We start from the raw sequence: 25,328 nt of genomic DNA, 5'->3' as shown, positions 1-25,328 counted from the left end.
GTGAGGGTTTTAATCTGTTGTGTAGCCCAGAAACACCATGTCCTTTAATCCTCATTCAATACTGCTGGGTGGGAGTTTTTTTGATTGTTTCCATGGACATGTGACCCACACAATTACGGGCAGTAACTTCTGATTAGATGGTTTCCATGGAAATGCATCTCCACCTATTCAAGATAGGGTTGCTTATTGGAACCCTTTAAGAGGGAACCGTTTTGGAAAAAGCTGAGGGCAATCAGGGCAACCAGAACTAACGGAGTCCACACAGCCAAAGACCTTTGGAGAAAAAGAAGAAAAACGCCCCCGGAAGAGCTTCTTGAAACAAGAAGCCTGGAAAGAAAGCTAAAAGACATCACAATGTGCCCTCCAAGCTGAGAGAGAAACCTGGAACTTCATCAGCCTTTCCTGAGTAAAGGTAACCTCTTGTTAGTGCCTTAATTTGGAAATTTTCATAGCCTTAGGACTGTAAACTTGCAATTTAATAAATTTCCCCCTTTAAAAGCCATTCTGTTTCTGGTATATTGCATTCTGGTAGCTTACTAACTAGAACACACATACTTGGATATAAGTTAATTCAACTTCTTTAGCAATTATCGATCAAAATTTAAAATGTACATACCCTCTGATTTAATAATTCCACGTCTGGAATTCAAGAATCTAGGCTACTGGAACATCACTTAACAGTTGCAGGTACTTTCCTGCAGCCACTCCAATACACCATAAACTAAAAAGGGATATCTATATTATGCATATGAATAACCTCAAGGATAACCTCTCGACTCTGGAATCTCTCAGCCACTGACATTCTATTTTGTCTCATTTCTCTCTTCCCCCTTTCGGTCTAGAAGGCTTTCTCAATCCCATGATGCCAGGTCCCAGCTCATCCCGGGAGTTGTGCCCACTTTGCTAGGAAGATTTACACTCCTGGGAGTCAGGTTCCATGTAGTGAGGAGGGCAGTGAGTTCATCAGTCGAGGTGGATTAGAGAGAGGCCACATGAGCAACAAGAGGAAATCTGGGGGTAACTCTTAGGCATAATTATAAGTAGGCTTAGCTTCTCCTTTGCAGGAATAAGTTTCATTGGGGCAAACCCCAAGATTAAGTGCTTGGCCTACTGATTGTCCCCGCTGCTTGTGAGAATATCAGGAATTTTCCAGATGGGGAAGTTGAATATTTCCTCCTTTCTCCCCAGCCTTGTTTAAGTCCCTTGATTTTTCTTATCTGGAAAATAAGATGGCAGACTAGAAAAACGATTACCATTGTTACTTCTAGCTCTTAAACTAATAAATGTATGGTAATTTCTATCCATATGCCCAATATTTTCTCATTTAATTTTTCTCAAACCATGAAGTAAACAGATAGAAAAAAAAGGGGGGGATTGATACTTGCAGATAAGATCACTAATGCTCAGAGGAAATGAACTCACTCAGTTCATCCAGGTATGAACTTGCATTTTTTTCAACACTCATTTGAACTGCATTACATAGCTTTTTACAGTATTTATATGGTTCCATTACACCATGGTGCGGCAGAATGCCTATCCATTGCATAGATGGAATGATGAGGAACAAAAAGAACAAGTGCCTTTGTTGAAGAACAGAATGAAGTCTACAAGGGACTTTGAAGTGGACTCAAATTTACCAAAAGGAATCTTCTATAAATGGAAGCTTGATTAGAAGCTTTTAGCTGGATGTTTTTCATTTCTATTGCTTGAAAGAATGAAACATAAAGTGCTCTGCTAAATGGACAGAAATACTACGCCATTCTTTAAGTGCCTTGGAATAATCTACTACAAACTGTGTTATGATCAGTGATGTTCAAGGAATCAAAGGTGGCTAAAGCAACAATATTATACAGAAGGAATAGGGTAGTTCCTCCCCAACTCGCCACAGCAAAAGCAGTATTGTTCAAGCACTTGCCCTTTCGATGTTGCTAGATTAAGCCCTTAATTCAGAAATTATTTTTGGAAATGTAATTGTCACCAGAAAATTGGGTATATGTTCATTTAGAGGATAACTTCAGCTTAAAACTCAGTGGAAAGAAGGGCTAAAATTTTAGTTCTTGGTCCACTGCCAACAGTCTCTTAGGTTATTCCACAATTCAGTAACTATAGGGGCCTCATGGACACTACTCCAACAATATAGCATCCACCCTAATTAGTCAGTGTCCATTTCAGTCAACCCTCCCCATCAGTAAACTTCAGAGTCAGTACATCTGGTACTCCTATTTTTTACTCTGATCTAGAAAACTCAAGGAGAACAATACCAGGCCCCATCCATGTATCCCCTTTCTAGAGCTGGCCTGACCCCAGCATGGGAGATGATGCCCCTAGAGTGGTGTTGGCACTCTTGAGGGCAAATGCCTGTTGCCTACTTGGACCTTTAATCCATGGTCACCTGCTGCCAGCAAAACTCCAGTTTCTGAGGCTACTTGTGGGAGCTTCAGCCTCCTTGGGACTTTGGTTATGAGAAGTAGAGATGTCAGGTACCCACCTGACCTGTAGGTAATGTGGGCCATCATAAGCGCTAGCCTGGTGCTATGGGTTCTGCAGTTATTTCAGCAACAGAAAAGATGCAGCAGATAGTCAGGGCAGTCTGACATCAGGAAATATCCAGGATAAGGACACTCCTTTTCGTCATCCCCATTGAATGTCACCTCCAATTTAAAAGAGTTAGTTTAAACCCATTGAATATCCACCTGCCACAGATATAATTCAAGTATTTTAAAATATAAAAATGGATGAAACACATCCAATGCTTACTCTACATCAGTCACTGTTTTAAATTAATTCTTGTCAGGCACCGTTCTAAATAAACAATCATTTTATAGACGAAGAAACTGAGACACAGAGAAGTTATTTAAAATGTAAGTGGCAAAGCCAGTATTTGAACCTAGACAGTCTGGCTACAGAATCCATGCGCTTTAACTCTTTACTAATGTTGTTTCTCATCTGCCCAAAAGATTAGGTTTGATCTAGAAATGACTTTCTAATAAACAGTTTCTGTGACTTAGACAATAATAGAGATAGCAAATACATAAAAATCACAGATAAATTTTAAAACGTTATGCTGCTAGTCCAGCAGAATATGAAATAATCAGCACCATGAACAATAACATTGATGTGAAATTTTCTGCTTACTGGGATTATAATTGACCTAATAACCATCATTTTAATGGAAAAGTCAGTGAAATAGTTGCAACGGTTTCCAGTGTCAAATCACAACAGCTCAGGCAGGGGTATAATTTATCTAGTGATAGTTATAAACACACACACACACACACACATCAAGTAATTTTATAACACACACACAGGAGTTTATTTTGGAACATAAAAGGGAAAATACTTCTACATTTTGAGTTGAGTATTGATTTATATAGTAATGTACATTATCAGATGATCATTAAAATATTTTGAACATCACTCCTGAAAATTACACCAAAGCACAACTACTACTATTTCACCAGATTTTGATGCTAATAAAAACCCAAAATGTATCAAACTTTGCTTCTGAATTCCAAAGGTCTTTCAGGCATACCATTCATGAAAACAAAAGAATCTGAAAATTCATGTCTTCCTAAATGGGGGTGAGAAGTAAAAGGAATGGTGGGGTGGTTGAAGGAAGAGAGGGAACTGTGTCATATTTATTTATTTTTACATGGTTTTATTTAATGAGTAACACAAGATGGTTATTATCCTCATTTTACAACTGATGAAATTATGTGCAAGCAAGGGTATGTAGAATTGCCCCCCTCCATTCTATTTAAAGATCACCTCTAAAGATTCCTAGTTCAGGTGCTACAATTCTTTTAATTCATAATTTACTAATACATTTCTGAGGCTGTGGCTGATATGAAACTCAGTGGAGTAGCACACACTGCCCAGAAGCAGTAAGCAAATTCATCCACAAGGATCTACTGGACACTACATAAACAGGACAAATAGCAAGATAACCAAAAGAGCAGTCATATACACTTTAGAACTACAGACCTTTCCAAAAATCAAATTAAAGCTATAGATCCTTTCATCAGAAAAATACACAATTGCAAAAAACAAAATTTTATACATAATTTCAGGGAATTCAGAGACCCCTTGCAGGCCATCCATGGGCCCAGGATCAAGAATGTTTATTAAGTTAATGAATAGGAAAGATCTCAATTTTAAGTAATCACAAAAGTACGAGCCGATTTACCCTGGACTGGGAGTCAAAAGTGGTGTGTTTTGCAGAAGTTAAAATGCTCAGTGCCCAGATATCTCTGAAGACTGAGAGAATGATCAAATAAGAGGGAGGAAGTATAACTGAGAAATTAGGATTTAACAAATGATTATGACTGACTCATTACATAGATATTTCTTTTTAGTTTCTAGTGTATTTTAACAGCCAGAAGGAAATATCTAAAATTGTTGAACTGTAAAGTTCTTTTAATGATTGTATAACTATATAGCTTTTATCGTATGACTGCATGATTGTAAAACTGTTGTGACTGGCACTCCCTTTATCCAGTGTACGGACAGATGAGTAATAAAATAAAGACATGAGTGAATAATAATAATAATAGGTCAGGAATAGGGGGGAAAACCCCTATGTAAACCATGGACAGTAGTTACAGTACTACTTTAATAATCTCTCATCAATTGTGAGAAATGTAACTACCATTAAAAAAAAGAATTATTAAAAAAGTGTTATCAATTGTAACAACTTTTCCACACCAATGCAAGAGTTGGTGGTGGGGTGGTATATGGGAATACTGTATTTTATGCATGATTGTTCTGTAAACCCACAACTTCTCTAATAAAAAAAATTTCTTAATTAAAAAAAAACAAAACTGTTTTGCAATTTCTAGAATTGTATGACCTTGGATAGTCATTTAACTCTCCAACTCCTATTTTATCATGGGTAAAAAAGGGAACTATATATTAAATAATTGCCAAAGTTTCAGTCAAGTCTAAAAATCTTAGAAATTATTGGGTTTTTTTTTTTGGTATGCTATATGGTGAGGGTCACATTTCATTCTTTTTTCATGTGACTATCCCGTTATTGTAGCACCATCTATTGAATATTTTTTGAGGTGGGGGGTGTTGCATGGACCAGGAATCAAACATGGGTCTCCCACATAGCAGGTGAAAATTTTAGCACTGAACTACCCTTGCAAACCTCCAATCAGTTTTTTTAATTGTGAACTATCACATATATACAAAAAAGCAATAAATTTCCAAGTACATTTTAACAAGTAGTTATAGAACAGATTTTAAAGTTTGGTATGGGTTACAGTTACACGATTTTTCGTTTTTTTCTTTTAGTTGCTCCAAGGCACTAGAGACCAACAGAAATAACAACATAATTATTCAGCAGTCATACTTATTTGTTAAATCCCATCTTCTCTGTTATACTTCTCCTTATCTTTAAATAACATATATACATAAAAGCAATAAATTTCAACATACATCGCAACAATTAGTTGTAGGACAGATTTCAAAGTTTGGTATGGGTTACAATTCCACAATTTTAGGTTTTTATTTCTAGCTGCTCGAAAGTACTGGAGGTTAAAACAAATATCAATCTAATTAGTTTTTAATTGTGAAAGACTAGGATGCTCTTTTTAAAAAATCAATTTTATTGATATAATTGCATACAATAAAAACGTACCCATTTTAAGCGTACATTTCAATGAATGACAAATTTATATACCTGAGTAATCACCACCATAATTACAACACAGGCCAAAGTTCTCTAGTACCTCTTTCAGTAAACCTAGCCCTAGGCAAATGTTTTCTGTAGCTTTCGATTAGATTTGTCTTCTAGAGGTCATTAATAGGAAGTAACATTTATTGAACATATCGTGTGCCATGCACTGTTGATTACCTTGCTCTATTCTCAAAACTCTAGGAGGAAACAGGTTCAGGGAGATTTAATATGCTCAAGGCCACACAGCTAGTGCAAGGCATAATTAGATTAAAACTCCAGTCTACTTTCTAGAATCAGCAACTCCTACCTGGTCTATAGGATTAAAACCATATACCCCTAAAAATCAAAGAAATTCTTAAAAATCCAACCATGAACTTCCTTAAGTTAAACATTCTATTACAATATAGCTCATTAACAGTTGGATTTGTATAAATAGTGAGTTCAATTACAACGCAGAAACAAAATTTCAGAGAAGTCTAATTTGGACACTAGTAATCCTTGATACTTACTTCCAAGACTCATACATTACTGAATATCATTAGTAACAATTTTCTGAAGTAGAAAATTGTTTCTTTTTAATAGAAGTGTTAAAAATTTTGCATTATTAAAATTTAGGGGGGGATTGTTTCCCACCTTTCAGTGCTTTTCTATTGAACAGTTTATACATGGAATATATTCTTTCAACAAAGCTTGACTGAGGCGAGAGATTTACTACATTTGAGTCACTAATGACTAAGTCCTAGTGTCACAAAAACAGAGTGCTGACAATTAGTCTTCTGTCTCTCAAAGCTCTTAATAATTAATAAAACAAGAAAGATATTTCAACGTTATCTTAAATAAAACAGATCCACATTTAATCCATTAATGGAAAAGAAATATGAATTTCCCCCCGTGGAGGAAAAATTGGCTTTCTTAAACAAAAAATAGCCAAATCTATCATTACAACTTTATATTTAAGGGCCAAAATAGCTGTTGGCTTCCCTAACAATGAAATCCAGGAAAGCGAGTAAAGAATGGAATTAAACTATAATAGGTATTATTTTTCCAAGTCTGGAGGTGAGTGACATGGCTTTGGATGTCAACGTAATTATGATATTTCCAGAAAATGAACCTTCACAAATAGTGCTAAAAGTAAAGGATTAAATTGGCTTAATCACCCTCATATCTTTGTAAAATACAGGCCAGAATGTACTTCAAAGTAACTTTTAAAAAGTGGAAATGAGCAAACAAAAAGAAGTTAGGCAATTTGCCTAATGAGAGACACAGGAAAAGAGAATTTGAATTAGATCCTCCAGAATGCACAGTGTTCTTTCTCCCCGCCAAAAAGGAGGGCATCTGAGAGTCCATCACAGCTTCAACAAAATTATATAAAATGAGGAATGATAATGCTGGCGAGGATTTAGGGATGCTACAATTGTCAATGGGAATTAGCGGAAACATTTTTTAAAAATGCATACCCAATATATCCCCTGAAGGCTTATCTTTGGCTGTTTCAGATCCTAGAATAATATTCATTAAAGACCCTTGGTAAGTGAAGATTTGCGGTTCTATTAATATGAAGCAACCTCCAAGGTCCATAACAAAGTAATCTGTTACTATGTAAGGCAGGAATTAAAGTCCCAAGGCTGAAGTCTAGTAGCAACACATTTAACCAGTGAGTGAACCCAGCCATCTACTGTGTACTCTGTTATTCTTAATCAATCTTTAGAACTTTAAGTGGTATAACTGTTCTCATTTTTATAGATGAGAAAAAGAAGTAAACTATATTCTATGGTGGTTATAAAGAAGGATGTTAGGACGTATTCCCTCAAGAATGACAACTCAACTATACATTTCTAGCATAATAAAATACTACTCTAAAGTCAAGATTTAAGCTTCAACAAAATGACAAAAAAATTCCCAGATTATCTCAATCTGTCCCTCTAGTAACAACCCACATTCACATGATCACATCATCCACAATTGAAGTAATGACTTATGTGCCATTTAAAGAGAAAGATAAAGGCATATACAAATACAAATTCTCGTAAATTGGGCAAAAATAAGTATCTTCTCAAGCAGCTTAGATTACTATAGACAATGATGCATATATTATTAATTTGTCCCAATTCCTAGTGGTTGACAGACATCTTTACTATTTCTTTACCCAAATCAGAATAACACAACACAGGCAGTTTGTTCTAATGGAAGGCATGAAGAGTTTGGAAAGAGTTGACAACTTTTCTATGCTCTCGTTTCCTCACAAACCAAATATTCTAGTATATGAATGTAAAAACGAATTTGTTGGAGTTGTTGTGTGGTCCTAACAGGTAAAAGTATATCTTAATGTTCAAATTTTCAAATAAATGTAAGGCATTGTAAATTTAATGGAAGAAACATGCTTGTGGGCTTATACATAATGAACTACAGCTTTGTTGCTTAAAAGATGCATTAGGAAACAACGGAAAATTAAAGGAATTGAAAAGGTATTGTGTCAGTTTGAAACTATTATGTACCCCAGAAAAGACATGTTTTAATCCTGATCCAATCTTGTGGGGGCAACCATTTCTTTTCTCTTTTTTTTTGGCACGGGAAGGCACAGCCATTTCTTTTAATTTCAATTCAAAATTGCAGGGCAGAAACTTTTGATTAGCTTATCTCCACGGAGATGTGACGTGCCCATTTGTGGGTGTGACCTTTGGATTAGATGAAGACATGACTCCACCCATTCAAGATGGGTCTTATTAGTTTAATATAGTCTTTTAATAGGGGAAACATCTTTGAGAAATCTCATATGCAGATGCTTGGAGGACAGTTGCTTCAGAGCCGAAAGAGAAATGCTCATTTGGAGATGCTTGGAGTTCTGACAGAGCGAGAGAGAGCAGGTGCCTAGACATGGGCAGAACCCAACAGCCATACCATGTACCTTCCCACGAGGGGCTAGAGGTGACCAGAGTTGTGTCCCAGAGGAGCTAAACGAAGGCCCATAGATGCTTAGAGAGGAAACCCATTGGCATCAGAAGCTGGAAGCAATGGAATGGAACAAGGACCAGTAGAAGCCAGTCACATGCTTTTCCATGTGATGACATCAGCTTTTCTTGAACCAAGGTATCCTTTCCTGGGTGCCTTAGTTTAGACATTTTTCTGGCCTCAGAACTGTAAATCTGTAGCAAAGTAAATTCCCTTCGTAAAAGCCTTTCCATTTCTGGTACATTGCATCTGGCAGCTTTAGCAACCTGATTCAGTATACAGTTTAGGGGACACAGGGAAGAGTGGCTTGATATCAGAAGTACAAAACCTGGAGAAGATATAATCAGATTTTGAGAGCTGGATAAGTCAACCTTTGAATTTCCCTCAGTTTAAACTGCCTCTCCCCTACCAGCAACTTTACCTTGTGACTGGGTAGGAAAATCGTAATCATCTAATTTGGGAGATATAAAAATTACCTCTCTACTTTGAATAGATATAAACACTTAGAAACATGGTAATGGGAGGCAGATACGTCTGCCTGTGGAAACGGCAATGAGACCATAAAGATCAAATCTCAGAAAGCAATATTTTCTGCAACCCAGCCATATTCAGCTCACTTTTTTTCCCTCAAATTTAAAACTAAGGCAATTTTGGGTGCCCAATGTCATTTGCTTGGTAATGCAATTCCAGTACATTACTATCTCCTTAAATCATTCATCTTGGGGAAAAGGATGTAGCAAATGGTCCCTCTTTTTCCCATTATGGCTATGTGCTGTCAGTGGTCATCTCCCTCATCAATATTCCTTCAACCAATGAAATATTTGAATCCTTACTTTGTACCAGGAGCTGTCCTGGCACGGGGGCAATAACTAACACAGGACTCTATAATCCCTGTCCTCAAGGGGAAGACAGACAAAAAAAAAAAAAGTAAACGAATACAATAATTACAAATTGGGTTCAGTGCATGAAGAGTATTCTATCTAATAAAGCTCCAGAATACAAAATTACTGTGAATAGGGTGGTCAGGGAGGACCACTGGTAGGTATATTTAGGTGAAATCTGAGGGATGAGGAGGCTGTTATACCCACACACTGTACATGGGAGAGAGAAACAGGTAAAAGCATTCCAGGCACAGAGACCAGAAAGTGCACAGTTGAGTGGAAAAGCGCATGAAGAAGGGATAGAACGGTGGCCAGTGTAGCTGGAGCTTACTTATAAAGTGACATGAAGTTATAAACGTGGGTAAGGACTGTATCATACAGGGCCTTGTAGGGCATGGTAGGAAGTCTGGATTTCCTCTAAGCGCAATGGGAAGTCAGAGTAGTACTTCACACAGGTGAACTACATGATCCATATTTCTTGTTTATCACGCTGGTGAATGGTGAAGCCTGGCTACTTTACGGTGTTTGAACGAGAAACTTTCTCACTGTCAGAAAAGCTTTAAATGCAGAGAACCAAAAGTCAGATGCAATAATTATTCACGTTTCCATGTCTCATATTTTCCACCTGTAAAACAAGTCGTTTAAGCTAGAAACCATTTCCTTCGCGCTGCGATGTGCCTAGGCGGTGAGTTCCGAGAGGACAGGCCGCATCAGGTTTGCCATCGCAGTGCCCTCATCCCTGCCGGCGCCCGAACACAACTGGCGCCTTGAAACTGTCGGTCAGCGCAGTGAATCAATGAACGGCTTGCCCCAGCCGCGAGGAAGGCGCTCCGGGAACCGGACCAGGCCCCGGGGCGGGAAAAGAACGCGATGCCCGGCACTAGAGACCAGGAAAGCCAGTCGGCTGGGAAGGTGAGGGCCGGCCCTACCACAGCCAAGGCGCCTCGAGCAGGGGAACCGGAGCCTCGCGGGTGGAGGGCGGAAGGAGCTGGACTGAAGGCCCGATACAGAGAGCTAGGAAAGGAAGCCGAAAAGTGGGGCTGAAGAGGGACTCTGGGCCCAGGTCAGTCGAAACAGTCACTCACCGCAGCAGTCGCCAGGCTGTGCATGTTGGGAGCCGCCGACGCTCTCCTCCCACCACCAGACGCGACCGACTCGCGTCTCCGTCTCAGCGCCGCTGCCACCGAAGATGATGAGCTGCCGCAACCGCCATCCGCCAACTGTTCGCTCCGCCCCTTCGCAGCCCTATGACCTCTCACCCCTGAACCCGCCCACACAACCTCTTCCCGCCTCCTGGCCTCTGGAGGAGTTAATCCTAGACTATGCTCTTTGCCCTTTAAGACTCAAGGCGGAAAGGACATCCACGACCTGCGACTCCCTGCATCCTCCGACATCTAGTAGGTAACCCCAGAAAGGCGTGAACTCTATTCCTATTCCGGAGGCCCGTGAAGGGCGGGAAAAACCGGACTCTCTCGGGAGGACAATTAGTGCGCATGCCCAACTAGAACTGAGTAGGAGGGAAAGGTTGGGAGGGCGAAAGCGGGTGAAATAGAAAGTGCTCATGCGTACTACTGTCACGGCAGGGGCGGGACTACCTGGGCTCAGCATCTCTTGGTGTTGGGGGGAGGGGGGAGAGGACGTACGAGGGGCGGAGCTTTCAAGCTTCCGCGCACGCGCCAAGCCTAGTCGCGTCGAGTGTGCGTGCGTGCGTGCGTGTTTGCGTACAGTCACAGTTCCCGCCATCAGCTGCTTTCCCTGGCTAGGGGGGAGCGAGCGACCTAACTCCTCCGTGTTGGTGTCCCTTCTTTCCTTGCCCCCGCCCCTCCCCCTCCACGCGGATTCTGTGCTGCCGGCGGCCTGTTCTGGGGCTCCGGACCCGAAGGCACAGGTAAGGCGCCCCAGGCGAGCTTCTTAACTGAGCCGTTTCCTTCCCCCTCCCCCTTACGTGTTCCGCCCACTCGGCGTTCTCTCTTCTGGAGTTCGCCCCGCTTTTCTCAGTCAGCCCCCAACCCTTCGACGCTCTCCCAAGGCGTCACAGGTACTCCACTTGGCTCTTTCCTCCAGGCTTTCCCTTTCTTATGTACTGGTATTTATTGTCAGTCTTACCCTCCGCAACCTGAAACTGGCCCCCTTACACTGGGGTTGTCGTCATCCGGCACTTGCCCCTTAAGGCCTGCCATCTCTTCAGGTGACTTCCGTTGCTGCACATCCCATCAGGTCTTGGAGGTGAAACTCACTCAGTCTCTGGGCCAGTCTTCACTTTCTTTCCCCTCTTAACCATCAGTCGCTAAAAATCATGAATTGTAGTTTTGTCTTGCATTTTATTGGTCCCTGTCTCTAAAGCCATCAAATCAGGTTGTCACGTTACCTATTTTTATTTTAGATCATGATCTGTGGAAGGAAATGGTAGTCGACCACAGAGTCCTATGTTCTGGAGAATTGGCCAACAGTGGTTTTGTGGTATTCTCTTCAAAATTTCACCTCTTGTAAACGCCTTTTTTGGGTGATAATTTATGACGGGCCTCTAACTGGAATCTAAGAGGCAGTTGGATATAGTGTTGGAGCTCATCAGAGTTCTAGACTGGAAATATGTATCTCCAGTAATGATGTTTATATATGATATGTGTTTTTGTCATTTGCCATATTCGTAGTAATTGAAGTTATGAATGTGGATCCAGTTGCCCAAAGAAAATATGGAAATGGAAGGGATTTAGCTCATAGCGTTAAGAAATTGGTAATATTTAATAACTGGATATAGGAGGATGAGTGTTGGAGAAGAGATGAAATAAGTCAATAGTGTTGAATTGAGGCCTGGAAAACCTGTGACATGGAAGTAATCTGTGATCTTTTTTTTGAACTTTTCATTTCTTTTTTTTTAATTAACTTATTTTTTAAACATAACATACAAACACGAACAATCTTACCGTATGATCATTTCCTTCTTGATATATAATCAATAACTTACAATATCATCACACATTGTGTATTCATCATGATCATTTCTTAGAACATTTGCATCGATTCATAAAAAGAACACAGAAAAAAATTCATACATACTATACCCTTTACCCCTCCCTTTCATTGATCACTAGCATTTCAATCTACTAAATTTATTTTAACATTTATTCCCCCATTATTTATTTATTTTTTATCCCTATGTTTTACTCATCTGCCCGTAAAGTAGATAAAAGAAGCATCTGACACAAGGTTTTCACAATTGCACAGTCACACTGCAAAAGCTATATCGTTATACAATCATCTTCAAGAAACATGGCTACTGGAACCCAGCTCTACATTTTCAGGCAGTTCCCTCCAGCCTCTCTGTTATGCCTTAGCTAAAAAGGGAATATCTATTTAATGCATAAGAATAACTTCCAAGATAACCTCTCTACTCTGTTTGGAATCTCTCAGCCATTGACTCTTTATTTTGTCTTATTTCTCTCTTCCCCCTTTTGGTAGCGAAGGTTTTCTCAGTCCCCTGATCCTGATCCCAGCTTATTCTAGGATTTCTGTTCCACATTGCCAGAAAGGTCCATACCCCTGGGAGTCATGTCCCACATAGAGAGCAGAGGACAGTGAGTTTGCTTGTTGTTTTGGCTGAGCTGAGAGAGGCCACATTTGAGTAACAAAAGAGGTTCTCTGGGGGTGACTCTTAAGGCCTAATTTTAAGTAGGCTTAAGCTTATCTTTTGTGGAGTTTAGTTTCATATGAACAAACCCGAAGATTGAAGGCATGGCCTATTACTTTGGTTGTCCCCATTGCTTTTGAGAATATCAGGAATTCGCCACATGGGAAAGTTGAATTTTCCCCCTTTCTCGCCATTCCCACAAGGGTTTGCAAATACTTTTTTATTCATTGTTCATATCACTCTGGGGTAATCCATGACCTTAGCAGGAGATGTTTAATGTGTAAAATGGAATATTTGGGTTCAGTCTTAGGTCCTTTTATTCTTATCTTCCTCCCTAAGCTTTAAATTCTGTCTCTATATTGATCACTGAAGGATTTTTATTTCCGGCCCATTCCTTTTGTGTATATGTGTGTGTGTGTGCGTGCGTGTGCGTGTGCATGTGCATGTGCACTCCAGATCTAAATAGCCAACTTCCTGCTTAACATCTCAACTTGATTTTTTTTCCTTAGGAATTTCAGATATAATGTGTAAAATCGAAAATTTTGGTTTCTCTTCACTTTTAATTCTTTCTTCTCCATTTCCCCATTTCATTAAATGGCATATCCATTTATCCAGCAACATTAGCTAGAAACTTGAATCATTCATAGCTTCCCTCTCATCCCATTTATCTATTCCCTCTCCAAGTTCTGTCTTTTCACATGTTTACATATGTGTGTGTGTATGTATATGTGTATGTGTGTGGTATATGTATATTTTGAACTTGTCTGTCTGCATCTTCACTATCACTTTTCTTATTCAAGCCACAATGTTTCACCTGGGCTTAATCAGTTCCCAGTATTCTTATTTGTAACACGGGAATAATAAGAGTTCCCACTTTATTGGATGGTTATGGAGATTAAATGATATAACTGTGGTAAGCACTTCGCACACAGTAAATGCTGATTGTTATTGTAATTGCTATAAGCTGAACAGTGTCAGTATGCTTTCTGGTTGCCCTGTCCATTCTTGCTCCTTTCCACTCTCCTCTCCAAACCCAAACAAAATCACATTACTTTTCCATTCAGCATGATGTTTTCTGATCACTAAGTGCTTATTACATTTAGAAAAAAAGTTTTAATTTTCGTGACTCTGCATAACATGGTTCTTGCCTGCATATAACAGCATCTTGCAACATTCTCCTTTCCCTCACCAAGCTTCAGCCTTGCTGCTGCTTTTCAGTTGCCCCAAGTTCTTTCCCATCGCAGCGCCTTTGCATGTGCTATTCTGTTTACCTGGAATGTTCTAACACCACTCTCCATCCCCTCAAATTCATTCTTCAGTTTTCTGCTTACGTGGTACTTTCTCATAGAATCCTTCTCTTTATGCTCCTTACCCTGTGCCCCTAAATCTCAAATTAGATACCCTGTTATAATCTCTTTTCATGCCCTTCATATCATTTATCAGAACTTGTAATTATATGTTTGTTTCTATGATTAAAGTCTGTCTCTTACTTGAATATAAGCTAGGGACGATTTTATTTGTATTTCTTAATAATTTGTTGAAAATAAATAAATTAGTATTTGCTCTGAGAACTAATCATGTCTTTTGGAAGAGCTAGCTTACTGATATACTTGTCAACTCATGACAACAATTTTTTCATTTTGCAAAATAGATTAGAAGACACAAGAGACAAAAGCTTGAACAGCTTTGTATCACTTTAGTCGTTCTTATATCATAAAATCATTCAGATTTTAGACTTATAATTGGACTTAAATTTATCTAGGCCAACTTCCCTCACTGTCAGCCAGACCACTAATTTTATCTCTGTGTTATTTGTTGTATGGATCTTTTTAGGAAAGAAAGGCCTCAAAAATCAGGACAGTGATTTATATATTTGAACAACAGGGTAACTAAGACACTTGAAGATGAGGTTTCCATGTAGATAAAACAGTATTCCATTTATAAGTCAGTTGGTGATGGATGTGGGAGGAAATATTAAATTTTAATAATTGTTGTTTGTGTAGGATAGGATTTGTGTTTAGAAATAGGAAATGTGTGAATGACAAGCACAGAGAGGCATTTGGATTTATTCTGTAGGTAGTGATGAGTTATTTAAAATGTTTGTGAGGAAATTAATATTGATAGAAAAAATTTAGCACCTACTAAGTGTTTGGTATTTTGTTGGAATACAAAAAGATGTGACTCCCCCTACTCTTTACCCTCCTCCCCCCATTCTGGGAGAGTGTTAAGGAGACAATTAGTCCATAATGAATTGGGAAGATATCAAAAGAGTAGTTCTTTTAGAATGATTATTGTAATATAAGTGATTCGTTGGGTGGAAAAATCCTGAGAGAATGGAAACTGGAAATCAATTGCTGCAGTTCATTGATGAGGATAGAATATGGTAATTTTTAAAGTATGGGCATTAGACCTAGTTTTATCTCTTACTCTGTGATCATAGATAAATTACTTAATCTCTAAGCCTTTCGTTCTTATCTGTAAAACAGAAAGCAGTAATCCTTATCTTTTGAGATTACTGTGAAAATTAATTGAGAATGCACTGTGCTTAGTAAATTGCATAATAAATATTGGGTGATCTGATGGCAAAGTGATGAGTTTCTGAATTAGGGTAGTAGCTATGAAAAGGCTGGATTCTTGGGTTTTGGATACTAAGCTATCTTGTATGAGTGGTGATAGGCAGACAAAAGTAGAGAAGTCTGGGGGCCTCTTTATAAGGGCATAGACTTTCATCTTCACATTTGTTTCTCTACAACAGTGCCTTCAGATTGGTGTACCTCAGTAAATGATTTTTTACCAAATGAACCAATGAGTTAAGATAGGAATAAATTTGAGAAACAAACCCACAAAGTTTTGAAAGAAAAGTTAAAACTCCAAGTTTATCATCTTTAAAATTTGCATAAAAATATCATAGAAGTACTGTCTTAATACTTAAACCATCATTATGTAATAATGTCTATAAAGTCAACATAGGATAAACTCTTTTTTACTGACTTCTTAGTTTCAAAATGTAACAGAGATAAGTAAACCAAGACACAAATTGATCAAGGTGCAGGCTCCTGGAGTCCCTCATTTTGCATAACATATATGTTCTTAAAGTTATGTTCATAGTTTGTGTGTATGTGTATGTTGAACATCATATTTTAAATGTTTTCAGTAAGGTAGTTTGTGGTTTTTAAATAATCAAAGGATTAATGTTGCATAAATGGCCACTTTTTTTTTCAAGTTTTAATTTTGTATATTGGATTCATTTAAAAAGGCACATTTATATTTTCTTTATCTCAGTTGATGGCTTCCGGAGAACTGGCATAGCTGCAGAATATGAGTAGTTCCCCAAGAAGAGTGCTTTGCCTTTGGCACAAGGATCAGAATAAAGATGAATTATTATTACATAGGGTTTTTCAGTAAAAGTCCCTGAAAAGTAAGTAATATTTTAATTTTGGATATCTGTTTGCAAATATAAGTACACAAATTAACAAGATTGACAGCCTATGTTTATATTGTAGTCAGTTTTATGTTTTAGCTTACTTTACTGCAAAATATCCTCTAGATGAAGATATTTATATATTTTTTTTTGATGAGGATGTTTTTAAAGCAGTATCTAAAATGTGAGCATTCAAATAAATGTACAGAGTAGGAACATTTTTACTGATATCATTGATTGAATTTTCATGAAATACTCAGCATTGAATAATAATTTTAATAATTGTGAAGAAATTTAGAAAAAGTGAAATATCTTTGTACATACTTAAAGAATAAGTCATTCTTATTATCCTTTGTCTTCCTTATATAGCTTTGATAAGAGAATTAACATTACAGCATGCAAAGAAATCTTTGTCCTAGGTTCATAGAAAGTTTAACTGTTACTAGATCATGCTACGTACTGAAAAGGAAACAGGTTTTTTCTCTCTTAACCGAGGAGAGCGAATCCTGATAATATGAATGTGCAAAAGTAAATATAGTCAATTAATTTAGTGCAAAAGTATGTAATGGGGTAAATTGAGGCATTAAGAAGTTTTTTTTTTAATTGTCTGACCAATTTTATACCCTGACTTTTTTAGTTTTTTTCTTTAGATGAGAGATTGCTGGTAGAAATTGTTAAGAATATTTTCAGTATCTGAAATAAAATTTTATACAGTTAACCAAAACTGTGTACCAGATGTTTGAGAGGTATAGAGAAAAAGAAGTAACCAATAAGATTTTTGTATTTCTCAAATACTTTAGTGAGCTTTTCATTTTTCATTTCTGAATTTCATTAAATAATACCATTTTAAAATGTGTATTTTCATTGGAGGTATTCAAGGCCAATGACTTTTTTTTTGGAACATCCTCCCATTTATTTATTTATTTTATCAATTTTATTGAGATATATTCATATGCCATATGATCATGCAAAGTGTATAGTCAGTGGTTCACAGTGTCATTAAATAGTTGTGCACTCGTCACCGCAATCAATTTTTTTAACATTTTCATTACTCAGAATAAATAAATAATAAATAAAAGAGAGCACCCAAAACATCCCATACGTCTTAAAGCCCTCCATTATTTATTTACTTTTGTTTATTTTCTTACTCATCTGTCCAAACACTGGATAAAGGGAGTATCTGTCACAAAGTTTTCACAATCACATGGTTACAGTGTGAAAGCTATATAGTTATGCAGTTATCTTCAAGAATCAAGGGTATTGGATTACAGTTCAACAGTTTCAGGTATTTCCTTCTAGCTATTCTAATACTATAAAAACTAAAATGGGATATCTATGTAATGCATAAGAATAACCAGCAGAATAACCTCTTGACTATATTTGAAATTTCTCAGCCACTGGAACTTTATTTTATTTCATTTTTTTTTCCCTTTTGGTCAAGAAGTCTTTTTCAATCCCTTGATGCCTAGTCCAGCCTCATCTCTGAAAGTCATTCCCACATTGCCTGGGAAATTTATACCCCTGGAAATCATGTCCCATGTAGGTGGGAGGGCAGTGAGTTGACTTAAGTTCAAGGCCAATGACTTTTGCTTACTTTTGGTAATGTAAGGGAAATACTTAGAGAATGAGACTTTTTATTCCCTTTTATTTTGGTACCTGGACCCATAGTGACATAAGGAAAGATGAGAAAATTTGACAAATGATACAACTTTTAATGAAAAGTTTCTGTTTTAAACAGTGAGTGATATGAATCCTACTTTGTGGCACGTTTAGTAGTGTTTTTGTTTTAATGTATTCTATAAGGCCATTGTAGTTGTTATTCATAAATTATTTTTCTCACATGGAGTTCTTTTTTTTTAATTAAATTTTAAATTTTTTAAATATAACAACAAATGCAAACATTCTTAACATATGATCATTCTGTTCTACATATAATCACAAATTCACAGTATCATCACATAGTTGTATATTCGTCATCATTTCTTAGAACATTTGTATCAATTCAGAAAAAGAAATAAAAAGAAAACAGAAAAATTATCATACATACCATACCCCTTAACCCTCCCTTTCATTGATCACTAGCATTTCAATCTACTAAATTTATTTTCACATTTTTCCTCCTATTATTTATTTATTTTTAATCCATATGTTTTACTCATCTGTCCATAAAGTAGATAAAAGAAGCATCAGACACAAGGTTTTCACAAATCACACAATCACATTGCAAAAGCTGTATCATTATACAGTCATCTTCAAGAAACATGGCTACTGGAACCCAGCTCTACATTTTCAGGCAGTTCCCGCCAGCCTCTCTGTTATGTCTTAACTAAAAAGTTAAAGGCATAATAGATATCACCTAAAAAGGTGATATCTATTTAATGTGTAAGGATAACCTCTCGACTCTGTTTTGAATCTCTTAGTCATTGACATTTTATTTTGTCTCATTTCTCTCTTTCCCCTTTTTGTGGAGAAGGTTTTCTCGATCCCTTGATGCTGAGTCCCAGCTCATTCTAGGATTTCTGTTCCACATTGCCAGAAAGGTCCACACCCCTGGGAGTCATGTCCCATGTAGAGAGGGGAAGGGCAGTGAGTTTGCTTATTGTGTTGGCTGAGAGAGAGAAACCACATCTGAGCAACAAAAGAGGTTCTCTGGGGGGGTGACTCTTAGGCCTAATTTTAAGTAGACTTAACCTATCATTTGTGGGGTTGAATTTCATATGAACAAACCCCAGGATTGGGGGCTCAGCCTATTGCTGTGGTTGTCCCCACTGCTTGTGAGAATATCAAGAATTCTCCAATTGGGGAAGTTCACATGGAGTTCTTAATAAGGTATGATGCTGGCTTTGCATTCAGTGGTGAAGAAAAGGCTTAGATGTAGGTTCGTTGGTTTGTTTTGTGTGCTGTGTGGGGGGGTCACATTTCATTCTTTTTCCATGTGACCATCTGTTATTGCAGCACTATTTGTTAAACCTCTAGGGGAAGGGGAGTACCCACCGGATTTGAACTTGGGTCTCCCACATGGCAGGCAAGCATTCTAGCATTGAACTGCCCATGCACCCCCACTTAGATGTAGTTTTGAAAAGATGAGTTATGTGTAATATAGTGCATAATGTTGCTCTGATAAAGAGTTTAGTCAATACGACTCTGTATTGGCCATATAAAAGGGATTTATTATTCCAGTATCTATTGTATATTTTAACAGCAAGTTGAAGAAAATTGAAAGTGCTTGCTTGTTCATTATTCTTGAACAATGGGTTTCTGTTTCTTGTGTGTCAGATACTATCATAGTGGGGATGCAGAGATTAAAGAATATATTCCCTGTCTTCAAACAGCAAAGTCTAGATAGAGAAGGTAAAGAAACAGTTTATAATACTGTTTAATAAATGCTTTACTAAAGGAAAACAGAGGGTATATCAGGAGAATAAAGAAGCAGTGTAAGCAGTCCCATTGTGGATTTAGGGGGAGAGAAAAAATGAGGGGAAAGAAAGCCAGGAAAGATGTTGCTAAAGAGAGTAACATCTAAGTTGGGCCTTGATTTTATAGCCAGGAAAAGAAATTAAGGCTATAAGGAGGTTGGGGGGGTGGGAAATGGATGGAGCGAATACATAAAAATTCTCCGTATATAGGACACAACATGTGTAAATGTATAATGTCATGAGAACCTATGGCTTTAGGGGAAGTTATAAGTAGCTCACAATGGCTGGTTTTGGGGGTTAAGCAGGGCCCAGATAATGAGGGCATTTATGTCATGTTAAAAAGGTTTGTATTTTATTTTGAGGCCTATGAGGAGCTATTGAGTGATGTTAAGGAGGATAGCAATGTGATTCTGTAGCTTGTAAAACCCCCAAGTGTGCACAGATGGTTCAGTGGTAGAATTCTCACCTGCCATGCAGGAGACCTGGCTTCGATTCCCAGACCATGCACCACCACCATCCCCCGCAAAAAAACAAAACACCCTCCATCTCAAGTCCAATACCAATAATTATCAAGAGAGAAGTCAATGATAACTCATGTTTCTGGCATGAACAACCGGGTTAGGAGAGAGGGCAGGTGTTCTTTGTAGTTCTAATAAAGTGGGAGAAAAAATTTTAAGGACATACCAAAGCAGTGAAGCAAAAATATTATTAATTGCAAAAAAAGTCTTACAAACAAATTGCTGGCCCAAATTTCTGTAGAGTTACTAGTTTTTGAGCTAAATGTCATGTTAACAGACAGGTTTATAAACAGTAGTGAATTCCATTACTTTGATGATATACTCCGACAATTATTCTGCTATCTAAATCTGATCACAGTAGACACTCCAAAGAGTTTGATGACCTAATTGAATGATATTAGAATGTATAGCATCTTTTAACTACTCAAACTGTTTTCACAACTCTTATTTTATCCCCAGTTATTTAATGTACAGTAACTAGAGACCTTTAACTAAGGATTCCCAAGTTGTATCTTCCCTGCAGATGGGAATTCTTAGGTTTGTAGCTTTTAAAAATAAATTGGAATTCATTGCCCACAATTAAAAATGGGCAGTTTTGCATTAAAATTTGGAGTCTTCATTTTCTTGAAAAATTAGATGATCTGACAATGCTAGAGTCACTTTTTCTACATGGTAACAACTGGCTTAATTTGAGTAGCAATTCATATTTTGCCTGCCTGAGTCATATATGTCACCTGCCTGGGCTGTGTAGACAGTTGAGTTGGTGACCGCTGTTAACAACTTATTTGGAGTCCTTGGAGAAAGAGGTGTTTTAGACAAGGAATGAATTTAGAAATAGACAATGATTCCATTAATGTTAATAGTTGCTGTCTGCTGAGTGCCTAATGTGGGTTCATTCATTTAATGCTACAGCATGTGCTAGTTTTGTTTCACTGCTGGGAAAACTAAGGGTTGGAGAAGGAGAGTTACAGATTAGGAAGTGCCAAAGTTGGCTCCTGATTTTTAGGTTCTTTTTCCTTTGTACATTTATCTCCAGCTTTTCTAATTGAGCTCTTCAGGCAGAGGCAGTTATAATATTAAGTTTGTTGAATTATAAGCAAGAATCAATTTGAGAGGTAGTGCTTTTATTTATTTTTTTATTTTTTGATTGTACTCAGTAACTTTTTTTTGAAACAGCTTTATTGAAGTAAGTTCATATAGCATACAATCCATCTAAAGTGTACAATTAGTATCTTCCAGTAAATTCAGAGTTCTGTATTCATCCTCACAATCAATTCTAGAATATTTTCACCCTGAAGAGAGTTTATTATGATATATAATCCCATGTTTCATCCTCTGGCTTTCCTTCTAGTTGTATACATGACCCTAAATTTCCCTTTCAACCATCACACTAGAGGTAGTGCTTTTAGGGATGTGAAAATGGTATAGATGACCTTTGTTTTATCCATTTTAGATGGTGTATGTATATGTTCTGTGTATGTATACATCTGTATATATATATGCATATATATATAATATATGTAAAATATACACGTGCACTACTGGATAACATTCTCTGTGATTATTAATTGTAATTACTTACTGACATTTATTAAGCTCATTTGAAAAATTTTAAGCATCCCATCATTGTTGTAAGTCATTTTAATGTTAGAAGTTCATTTTTGAAACCTAAGTATTTATCAAAGATAAAATTGATAAAGATTTTTTTTCCAGGAGTGGTAATATTAAATATAAATGGTAGGTGGTTCTTAAGAAGAGACATTTTATTTTTTCTTTGTTTTTTCTCTAAAGATTGAATGATTTTCTCAAATAATGCAGTTTTGCAGTTTGAACTAATTTGATTATTCTTTAAAAATTTATTCATTTAATGTCTTTTATATATGTGTACGTGGTTAGACTGCAGACTATTAGAAGGAGTTACTGGGTGGTATCTGATATTTTAAGAAGAACTCCATTCTAAAAAGCGGAGTCAGATGACTGAAAATGAATGAAATTCAAAACCCATTAGCATTCATGAAGAAAGAAAAGAATTGGGACTTTAATGGTGAAGGTAAAGTTTGGTCCATTGTAAAATCACATTGGGAATGGCATTTTTGCTATTCCTAATTGGCATGTCTTTAGTGGTGACAATTTTGTTGTTATGCTGCAAAGTGTAGAATTTAGGCACTAATAGGAACAGGTTCTGGATACATGGCAAAGAAGGGAACGTACACAGAAGAAACATTAGGTGCTTAGATTCAGTCACTGAAACTCTGATTGCTTTAGTTGTCTTACCTGTGCTATTCAACAGATGAGGCCTTTGAGGATACATCATAAAAGTGGTTGATTGAAATGGAGAAAGGGACACAGTGGGCTTAATTAAGCATTTTCTTTTAAACTCTTACTTAAATCACTAGTAAATTATAACTTTTTATTTTATTTTGTTTTTATTTTCCTCCCTTAGAACCTGTCAAGTGAAGGTGTATTTTTCTTTTTATGTTTACTAGAAGCAATTTATTTTTAAAGAAAGTATGTCTCCTCTGAAGATACATGGTCCTATCAGAATTCGAAGTATGCAGACTGGGATTACAAAGTGGAAAGAAGGATCCTTCGAAATTGTGGAAAAAGAAAATAAAGTCAGCCTAGTGGTTCACTACAATACTGGAGGAATTCCAAGAATATTTCAGGTATTACCTAATTTTGATTTTTAACAGATTTTGAATCAGATCCTTTAGTAAATAGTTATTCTGTGCCATAGTAAGTATTAGGGTATCTTTCCTCCTAGTCCTTATTTCCAGGACACTATGTGCATATTTTATAAATTATTAGGCAATATTGTTTAGTGGCATATAACAAAGAATGGGAAGTGGTCACCATTTTAGAAAGGAAAACTGAGGTTAGGAGGGAGCTGAGAGTGATTTGGATGCTATATATCTATGCTATTTTAAAAGCCACATTGGATAACTTTAGTTATTACTTTTTATTTTAACCATATGTGATGGACTCATCACTATTTAGTGTTAGCTTTTAATAGAATGTATTTGTATCTTGTAAAAGCTAATGTGACCTTCCTAAATAATTCTGCCAAGGGTCATGGGATGGACCATTCAAGGATGATTGTTCAGAATCATCTTTACAACTGTTTTCTCCTGAATAAAATTTGGAGGATGTTCATTATTTTATTATAGCAAAAAAAAATAATAATTCTTTTTCTTTTCACTTCTGTACTGCTTTTTTCTTCAATGAAAATGAATTTGTAATATTCATTGCAAAGTAAAATACTCTACTGAAGAATAATATATAATTTTATTCCTGAGAATCTGTTCTTAGTTGAAATTACCATTTTTTCTCTGATTTTGAACTGTGAAAATAATTCGTTTTTAATTTAGTATATCAAAGATATTCTTAATTAGGTTAGAAGTAGTGGCATGGGTAGTAGAAACAATAATAGTTCCTATCACATAGATATATTCAATGATTGTCCATATCAACAAAAGAAGGATTTTTTTTCAAATAGATTTCTTTTCAGTCCTCAACCCAAGTTTTCACTGAATAAATATTTAAATTTCAGTCCCAAACAGATCTGATGATTCTACCTGTGATTACAGCGTCATCCCAGTTCTAGATCAGTATGCGTTCATGAGTCATGTGTTAGCCACCTACATTGTGCTGGATACTGTTCTAAGGGCTAAGGATACTGTGCTGAATGAGATATTCTTCTCTTAAAATTTAAGGTAACGTGAGAGTGGTTTATGCTCTCTCTGAAGATTTAGAAGATAATTAGGAGTTTGCTGGATACAATGAGCATGACCTGAAGATGATATCTATACATGGGCAAACACATACAAATGTAATCAGTGCTCAAGGAACCAGAAAATTATTTTAAAATAAGTAGACAATGGGGAATGAGTGTCAGAAATAGAAACTGAAGAGCTAATCAAGGACCAGATTTTAAAGTATCTTGTATATCATACTAAGGGAACCTCAGATTCTTAGGACTTGAAATTCAGATTCCTTTGGGAACCCAGATAGATGACTTGACTTTATGAGGTGGTAGGCAAATAAGAACATTTAGAAGGTTATTGTGGAAGTTTAGGTGAGAATTTCCTTTGTTCCTGAACAAAGGAAAAGGTAGTAGAAGAGGCAAGAGGGGAAAAGTGTATATTTGAAAGAGATTTCAAGAAGACTTAAACAACCATTACATTAGGAGGATAAGGGATAAAAGAGTCTGGGGAGATGTCTAAATTTTTGAGTGAATGGTAGTCCCTTTCATGTCCTCTATGGTATTAAGTAGAGAAGATTTGAGTTATAAGGATAGGGAGAGAGATGACTTGTTTAATGTGTCAGGTATTTAAAGTTGGTATCTAGTAGGCACATTAGGTAAACAAGAGCTCCTTCAGAGAGCTGGAGTTGGGCTTAAAAGTTGGACGTTTTTACAATGTGGATAGTTATTACATTTGTCGGAGTAAATGAAATCTCAGTCATGGAATTGGAAGTAATGAGCAAGTTCAACATTATGTTCATCTTGTTTGCTAATGAACAAACTTTATCCCTTTTATTTAAGTTTGATTTTTTTTAGATGGTAAATTAACTGAAATAATGCCTTTATAAAGCCTATTTTCCTTCTGCATGTTAATTCTCTGCATTACCAGAGAATTTCGAACCAAGGACATAAATTTAAGACCTGAAGCTAGATATATAGACCACTTAAATTTTGAATATAAATTAAGTCGTCTGGTAAGTTGTTTTACACTTTTCTAACTATTGATAGAGATCATTTCTCCCTAATTTAGAGAATAATCAAATATCCTATTACTTCTTTATTTATTCTGTTCAGAGGGTATGTTTTTAGCAAA

At 36.8% G+C, this 25,328-nt stretch overlaps 2 protein-coding genes across 9 annotated transcripts in view; one reads left to right on the top strand and one right to left on the bottom strand.

The window, feature by feature from the left end:
• The window catches only part of CNOT9 (CCR4-NOT transcription complex subunit 9), a 55,336-nt gene extending 44,217 nt beyond the window's left edge, over positions 1-11,119 (bottom strand). The window contains exon 1 of one of the 2 annotated variants that reach the window (XM_077155131.1): positions 10,596-11,119. In XM_077155131.1, coding sequence (XP_077011246.1) covers positions 10,596-10,619 — 24 coding nt within the window. In that variant the 5' untranslated portion in view covers positions 10,620-11,119. Of the gene's footprint in view, positions 1-2,488; positions 3,066-10,595 lie in introns of those variants that run through there. The other variant, XM_077155132.1, reaches the window with a different exon arrangement.
• USP37 (ubiquitin specific peptidase 37) overlaps positions 10,401-25,328 on the top strand; it is a 143,994-nt gene continuing 129,066 nt past the window's right edge. For 2 of the 7 annotated variants that reach the window (XM_077155123.1, XM_077155129.1), the window contains exons 1-3: positions 11,210-11,398; positions 16,421-16,556; positions 22,937-23,159. In XM_077155123.1, the coding sequence (XP_077011238.1) occupies positions 23,004-23,159 (156 nt within the window). In that variant the 5' untranslated portion in view covers positions 11,210-11,398; positions 16,421-16,556; positions 22,937-23,003. Of the gene's footprint in view, positions 10,908-11,209; positions 11,399-11,483; positions 11,549-16,420; positions 16,557-22,936; positions 23,160-24,043; positions 24,207-25,328 lie in introns of those variants that run through there. The other 5 variants (XM_077155124.1, XM_077155125.1, XM_077155126.1 and 2 more) reach the window with 5 other exon arrangements.

The sequence above is a fragment of the Tamandua tetradactyla genome, chromosome 3 (genome assembly GCF_023851605.1).
Source record: "Tamandua tetradactyla isolate mTamTet1 chromosome 3, mTamTet1.pri, whole genome shotgun sequence".
Taxonomy (NCBI): domain Eukaryota; kingdom Metazoa; phylum Chordata; class Mammalia; order Pilosa; family Myrmecophagidae; genus Tamandua; species Tamandua tetradactyla.
Note: the sequence above shows the minus strand (reverse complement) of the source record. Positions and strands in the feature narration are given on the sequence as shown.